General features: G+C 54.5%; 1 protein-coding gene across 1 annotated transcript; it reads left to right on the top strand.

The window, feature by feature from the left end:
- Positions 1–146: 146 nt before the first annotated feature.
- Positions 147–7,443, top strand: RAB3A (RAB3A, member RAS oncogene family). The gene is made up of 5 exons (XM_054465598.2): positions 147–307; positions 1,462–1,689; positions 3,754–3,872; positions 5,394–5,518; positions 6,583–7,443. The coding sequence occupies exons 2-5, from the start codon at positions 1,462–1,464 to the stop codon at positions 6,771–6,773; spliced, it is 663 nt and encodes a 220-aa protein (XP_054321573.1). The 5' UTR covers positions 147–307; the 3' UTR covers positions 6,774–7,443.
- Positions 7,444–7,473: the final 30 nt, after the last annotated feature.

Raw genomic sequence — 7,473 nt, 5'->3', positions numbered from 1 at the left:
GGATGCACACGCTAGGCCCCGCCCCATTTTCACGTCAATCTGCTCGGGAGCCCCGCCCCATCTGGCTCTGCGTGCGTCAATGGGCCACATCTCTCCGCGCGGCTCCGCCTCCGTTTGGCGTCACGGACTTATCTACATGTGAGGCTCCGCCCCTCCCTTTGCAGGACGTCACCGAGGACTGCAGGGGCCTGAGCCGCTGCTGCCGACGCCGCCGCGCAGCCCCACATCAACGCATAGGGGTCCTTTCACCGCCATAGCCAAAAAAGTCACCGCCGCTAGGGTCGCCGTTGCATCGGTGCAGGGCAAGGTGAGCTCTTGGGCAGCCGGGTGTGCTCAGGCTCCGAGCACCTGCATAACCTTCATTTGACTGATGGGCTGATGGAGGTGGGGGACGAGGTTGACTAGGGTTGAATGGGGGGAAGGATGCGGCGGTCGCGAGGCTGGGAATGGGTAGGGCCCGGGCGCCCCACTCCTGCCTGATCCTCACCACTAACCCCCCAACCCTCCTGCTCTGCGGCGGAGGGGGAGGGGAGCCGAGCTCCTTGCGGGAAGCTGTGCGCGCGGGAGGCTTTTGCGTGCGCGTGCGCGTGGTGTGCACACGCGTGTGCGCGCCTGCCTGTGTCAGCGGGTCTGTGTGCACCCTTGCTTGTGTACCTGGATATGCTCGTGTGACCCCGTGGGGGTCTGGGCCTAAGTGTGTGCGTGTTGCACGCGCGTGGAGAAAGACGTGTGGACCACCTGTGCATGTATGGCCCGTGCATACAAGCACGGGGATCCGTGTCCGTGTGGGTGATGTGCACACGCCTGCATGGGTGGAGGGGCCTGTGCGCACGGGTGGTTTGCACATTTCTGTAGGCGAGTCGGTGTGCAAACAGGTGTCTGTGTCTTTGTCCTGTGCACCCCAGTGCGTTCACACACTCCTGTATGTACGGATGAGCGTGTTAGAGGCTGTGTGCACGTGAGCGTGTGCATGCCCCGCCTGTATCATATGATGCAGCTGCCTTGGCCGGAGCTCTCCGGCCTGGAGGTTTGTGGGGAGCGGGGGCTGCAGATGAGCGTCCTCGAGGGACCATGCACGCGGTGCACGTGGGGCCGCGCGATCGGGTTCTGAGGACCATGAAAGATTGATGGGGGGTGGAGCCAGCCGCAGTCACCCCCTCCGGGCTCAGCCCTGGGTTTAGGGTTACAGCCCCACCTGGGACACCTGCCCCTTGGAGGGGGCTGCTGGGGTGTCCCCATCGGCGACCCTCTAAGCCCCTCCTCTGAAACGCCCAGGATTTCAAGGTCACAGGCTGCCCTCTGCTAGGGGCACCACCAATTAATACTGGGGCTCCTGATGGGATAAGGGTGTTCTCCGTGCACCGGCCGTTTTCTGGAGCCCTTGCCATCTTCTGCCTGGGCTTGGGCACATGAGGATGGAGAGAGCCCCCCTCACGGCTCTGCTACACCCGGTATCCCCAGATGGCATCCGCCACAGACTCGCGCTATGGGCAGAAGGAGTCCTCGGATCAGAACTTCGACTACATGTTCAAGATTCTCATCATCGGCAACAGCAGCGTGGGCAAGACGTCCTTCCTCTTCCGCTATGCTGACGACTCGTTCACGCCTGCCTTCGTCAGCACCGTGGGTATCGACTTCAAGGTCAAGACCATCTATCGCAACGACAAGAGGATCAAGCTGCAGATCTGGGTGGGTCCCAGGTGGAGGGCTCCCGCCCGGCTCGGTTGGATTCCTGTCCTTGGAAAAGCAGCCCCAACCTCGTCTATCTCTTTCCCGACTGGAGTCATTCACTTACACACTGGGCATTTATCAGGTGCCCACTGTGTACCAGGGGCAGAAACAGCACCTGCATTCTCCCATAAGCGCCTAATCCTGGTCCCTCAGTTTCCCCATCTTCAAGTTCTTCCATGTATGAGGTTTCAGCTGGATCTTGGTCCCCATTCTCTTTTTTTGTTTGTTTTTTGAGACAGGGTGGTCTTGCTGTGTCACCTAGGCTGGAATGCTGTTGCGTGATCACGGCTCTCCACAGCCTTGACTTCCCAGGCTCAAACCATTCTTCCACCTGAGCCTCCTGAGTAGCTAGGACCACGGGCGCCTACCACCACGCCTGCTGATTTTTTTCTTTTTTGTAGAAACAGGGTCTGGCTATGTCTGCTCAGGCTGGTCTTGAACTCCTGGGCTCAAGCGATCCTCCCACCTCAGCCTCTCAAAGTGCTAAGATTACAGGCATGAGCCACCCCACCTGGCCTTGTTAGTTTTAAGAGACAGAGTCTCACTCTGTTGCCCAGACTGGATTTGAACTCCTGGGCTCAAGCAATCCTCCCGCCTCAGCTTCCCAAGTAGCTGGGAGTACAGGCAAGTGTCAGCTTCCTTTAGTTTTTAAACCTAATGGAAGTTAGGAAGTTAGGAAGATGGAGTTAAATTCTCTCCATCTTCATCTGGCTTGATTTTTCTCCTTGGTCCTTGTCACTCTCCAATATAGGATACATGTATACCATTATTTTCTATTTCCCACACTGGGTGTCACTTAGCAAGGGAAGGGATTTCTGCCCATCTTGTTAACAACTGTGTCCCCAGTGTCCAGTTCAGGGTATGGAAAAGATCAGTGCCCAGTCCATGTTTGTTTATTTGTGTTTTGAGACAGAGTTTTTGCTCTGTCACTCAGGCTGGAGTGCAGTAGCGCAATCTTGGCTCACTGAAACCTCTGCCTCCTGGGTTCAAGTGATTCTCCTGCCTCAGCCTCCTGAGTAGCTGGGATTACAGGGGCTCACCACCATGCCCAGCTAATTTTTTTTTGTATTTTTAGTAGAGACAGGGTTTTGCTGTGTTGGCCAGGCTAGTCTTGAACTCCTGACCACAAGTGATCCGCCTGTCTTGGCCTCCCAAAGTGCTGGGATTACAAGCATGAGCCACCATGCCTGGCCCCCGGTTTTGTTGTTGTTGTTGTTGTTGTTATTGTTGTTTTGAGACAGAGTCTTGCTCTTGTCACCCAGGGTGGAGTGCAATGGTGCGATCTCGGCTCACTGCAACCTCTGCTTCCTGAGTTCAAGCGATTCTCCTGTCTCAGCCTCTTGAGTAGCTGGGATTACAGGTGCATGCCACCACGCCCAGCTAATTTTTATATTTTTAGTAGAGACAGAGTTTCACCATGTTGGCCAGGCTGGTCTTGAACTCCTGACCTCAGGTGATCCACCCACCTTGGCCTCCCAAAGTGCTGGGATTACAGGCGTGAACCACCACCGCACCTGGCCCCCTGTTTGTTTTTTGAGACAGGGTTTCACTCTGTCACCCAGGCTGAACTGCAGTGACGCGATCTCACCTCACTGCAACCTCTGCCTCCTGGGCTCAAGCAGCCCTCTCACCTGAGCCTCTTGAGTAGCTGGGACTACAGGTGTGAGCCACCACACCCTGTTAATTTTTGTATTTTTTGTAGAGATGGGGTCTTGCTATGTTGCCCAGGCTGGTCTGGAACTCCTGGGTTCAAGCCATCTGCCCACTTCAGCCTCCCATAGTGCTGGGATTACAGGTGTGAGCCACGGCACCTGGCACAGTACGTTTGGTGAATGACTCTGGAATAATGGAGCACTCATATATTCTGAGCACTGGTGACCCAACTTGCTCTTCCTGACACTTTGTGCCCCTGGGCAAGCTCCTGCTTCTCCCAGGGGGCTGAACTGGATGATATCAGAGCTCATTTCCTCTTCGAGGGCCTTATGTGCGGGTCCTCTCTGACCTTCATCTCTTCCTCCCTAGGACACAGCAGGGCAAGAGCGGTACCGGACCATCACCACCGCCTACTACCGGGGCGCTATGGGCTTCATCCTCATGTATGACATCACCAATGAGGAATCCTTCAATGCAGTGCAGGACTGGTGAGTGTACCCCACTTGCTCTTTTTTTTTTCTTTTCTTTGAAAGAGGGTTTTCTTTCTTTTCTTTTCTTTTCTTTGAGAGAGGGTTTTATTCTGTCACCCAGGCTGGAGTGCAGTGGCACAATCAGGGCTCACTGCAGCCTCGACCTCTTGGGCTCAAGTGATCCTCCTGCCTCAGCCTCCCAAGTAGCTGGGACTACAGGTGTATACCACCACACCTGGCTAATTTTTTTGTATTTTTAGTTGAGATGGGGTTTCCTCATGTTGCCCAGGCTGGTCTTGAACTCCTTGGCTCAAGTGATCTGCCCACCTTGGCCTCCCAAAGTGCTGGGATTACAGGCGTGAGCCATCGCTTCTGGCTTTCCGCACTCATTCTGGGGCCATTGTCTCTGAGCCAAACTTTCTTCAAAAAATAATAAATAAAACGTAGGGGTCAGAGAAGGATGTCAGATGGAAAAGTAAAACTATAACCATATAGAAAAAAATATCTGCAAGTGTAGGGTGAAGAATATAGAGACTATAAGGAGAGTTGGCATGGCCAGGCATGGTGGCTCACACCTATAATCCCAGCACTTTGGGAGGCTGAGGCAGGTGGATCACCTGAGGTCGGGAGTTCGAGACCAGCCTGATCAACATGGAGAAACCCCATCTCTACTAAAGAATGCGAAAATTAGCCAGATGTGGTGGCGCACAACTGTAATCCCAGCTACTTGGGAGCCTGAGGCAGGAGAATCACTCGAACCCGGGAGGTGGAGGTTGCAGTGAGCCAAGATTGTGCCATTGTGCTCCAGCCTGGGCAACAAGAGCAAAACTCTGTCTCAAAAAAAAAAAAAAAAAAAAAAAAAAAAGGAGAGTTGGCATAGGTTAGAGATTGCAAATATTTCAATTTTCTGCTCAGAAGTAATAACTTTAAAAAAAAAAATTTCTGGGCTGGGCACAGTGGCTCATGCCTATAATCCCAGCACCTTGAGAGGCCGAGGTGGGTAGATCTTGAGCTCAGGAGTTCAAGTCCATCCTGGCCAACATAGTGAAACCCTGTCTCTACTAAAAGCACAAAAAATTACCCAGGCATGGTGGCTCATGCCTGTAATCCCAGCTACTTAGGAGGCTGAGGCAGGAGAATCACTTCAACCTGGGAGGCGGAGATTGCAGTGAGCCTAGATCGCGCCACTGCACTCCAGCCTGGGTGACAGAGCAAGACTCTATCTCAAAAAAAGAAAATTTCTGGGCTGGGTGGCTCAAGAAATTTTGAGAAGCGAAGGCAGGCAGATACCCCAGCCTGGGCAACAGACCCAGACTCTATCTCACAAAGAACCCCAAAACACAAAAACAATAATGTGTCAGCCGGGGGCTGGAGTGGGGTGAACAAGGGGCATACTGGGGGAAGGGATGGTTGGGAGGATGGAGGGCCAAGCTTCTGGGTCTTTCTTCCTCGGATAAGGACACAGGCTCCACATCAGCCCGTCAGGGTGGAGCTGGGATCCTCCAAGCCCTAACCTGCCCCCATTGCTGCCTCCTATAGGTCCACCCAGATCAAGACCTACTCGTGGGACAATGCCCAGGTGCTGCTGGTAGGAAACAAGTGTGACATGGAGGATGAGCGGGTGGTGTCATCAGAACGTGGCCGGCAGCTAGCTGACCACCTTGGTGAGTGCCCAGCTGGGCCGGAGACCCACAAATCTAGAAAAAGGACACTAAGAGAGGGGAGGGCACACACCCAAGGTCTTACAGCTAAGCCAGGTAATTCACACTTTCTGCAAACTAGCCTTCATCCAGGAGCCATTTGAATTGGATCCTGAGGGATGTGTAGGAGTTCGCCATGCAGAAAGTTTAAGGATTTATTCTGACACTCACCGTCCAACGCTTTGTTGGATGTTGCTGGGCTCAAGAGGCATCTAGGGGTGCTTCGAGGGACCCCTGAGGTGGAGGGAGGGACCTGGATGGGAGGAGCACATGAGAGGAGCCAGGCTTCCTGGAGTGGTGGGTAGTGAAGAAGGATCTTTCAGGCAGAGGAAATAGCTTGGGCAAAGGCTTGCAGTGAGAAAGATCCTGTGTGCTTTGGTAATAATTTCACAAGACTGGAATATGAGAGTCAGCTGGAGGAAATGTGGCCGATCATAGAGGGCCTCAACCATGTGCTGAGAGGCTGGGACTCCTTGGAGGGCAATAGGGAGTCACAGAGGGTGTGTGAGCAGGGGGAGGTCACAGCTGGATTTGAGTGTCAGAGCCTTCCAGGGCCAGTGCATGGGGCTGGGCTGGATGCTGCAGGGCATGTCTTGCCAGGTCCCTAAGGACAACGAGACACAATTTTAGGAAGGAAGGGCAGGAGGCCAGGTGCGCTGGCTCACACCTATAATCCCAGCACTTTGAGAGGTGGAGGTGGAGGATCACTTGAGCCCAGGAGGTCGAGACTGCAGTGAGCTATGATCACGCCACCATACTCCATCCTGGGCAACACAGCAAGGCCCTGTCTCAAAAAAAAAAAAAAAAAAAAAAAGGCAGGAAATGCAGAGCTGACCCAGTTCCATGTTGCTTCTCTGCGGGATTTGTCAGTACCTTCAATAAGTTGCTTCTCTGCGGGATTTGTCAGTACCTTCAATAAGTTGCTTGGCACTGGGAATCTCCAGGTGTTCCCTTTCCTCAGAGAAGCATCTCTGGGAGTTGGCATAGGGTGTGGCCAGGGTCCTCATCCCTGCCTTCCCTGACCACAGGGTTCGAGTTCTTTGAGGCAAGCGCCAAGGACAACATTAACGTCAAGCAGACCTTTGAGCGCCTGGTGGACGTCATCTGCGAGAAGATGTCCGAGTCGTTGGACACGGCGGACCCTGCGGTCACAGGCGCCAAGCAGGGCCCACAGCTCAGTGACCAGCAGGTGCCACCGCACCAGGACTGTGCCTGCTGAGAGCCACCCCACCCCCTTTCCCCTCTTCCCTGTCTTCCCCACCTTCCCCCAACTACCCGGGCCTGACCCGGCCCCTACCAGCCACGGGCACAAGACCCCTGCTCCTGACTTAGCCCGTCACCCTTATTTATTATTGTAGCTATTTATTTATTTATTGAAGATGTCCCCCAGGGGCCCAGGCTCCCCTGCCCACCCCAATCCCTGCCCATCCTGTACATATAGCCCTTTCCCCACTCAACCGTGGTGTCTCGTGGCCCCGTGAACTCACTGCTCACCCTCCTGAACCCCCCCGCCTTTTTTTTAAATTCACCCCCATCCACAGTTGTCAGTTGTGAAGAGGGGCCAGATGACACCCTAAAGCAGGCTGATCGGGCAATGGGAGGTGGCCAGGCCTGCCAGCCCCTCGGCTCTGCCGTGGTGGGCCGAGGCTGCTGTTGGGGGTTTCCCTGTGCGGACCATGGGGGTCAGAGTCTGGCCTGCCAGGCTCCTCTCCCCATTTTCTCTTTTGGTGGGGGGGTGTGCTGTGGGTATTCACCACCCTGGGACCCTCCTGCCCACCGGACCTGTTCTGACCTCATGAGTGTCAAACGTGCCCCCTAGTTCCTTAGGAGATGTCATGACAACACTACACACACCCAATAAAGCGAATGGACCATGTGTGTCCCTGTGAGCACCGGGCCCTGCCCACCCTGGTTTTGAT

Source organism: Pongo pygmaeus, chromosome 20 (genome assembly GCF_028885625.2).
Source record: "Pongo pygmaeus isolate AG05252 chromosome 20, NHGRI_mPonPyg2-v2.0_pri, whole genome shotgun sequence".
NCBI classification, from domain to species: domain Eukaryota; kingdom Metazoa; phylum Chordata; class Mammalia; order Primates; family Hominidae; genus Pongo; species Pongo pygmaeus.
This window is presented reverse-complemented; position numbering and strand designations above follow the sequence as displayed.

Coding starts and splice junctions, on each gene's coding strand:
- RAB3A (XM_054465598.2), top strand. CDS start 1,462: ATGGCATCCGCCACAGACTCGCGCTATGGGCAGAAGGAGTCCTCGGAT. Junction 3,873..5,393: donor TTCAATGCAGTGCAGGACTG/GTGAGTGTACCC, acceptor TGCCTCCTATAG/GTCCACCCAGATCAAGACCT. Junction 5,519..6,582: donor GCAGCTAGCTGACCACCTTG/GTGAGTGCCCAG, acceptor CCCTGACCACAG/GGTTCGAGTTCTTTGAGGCA.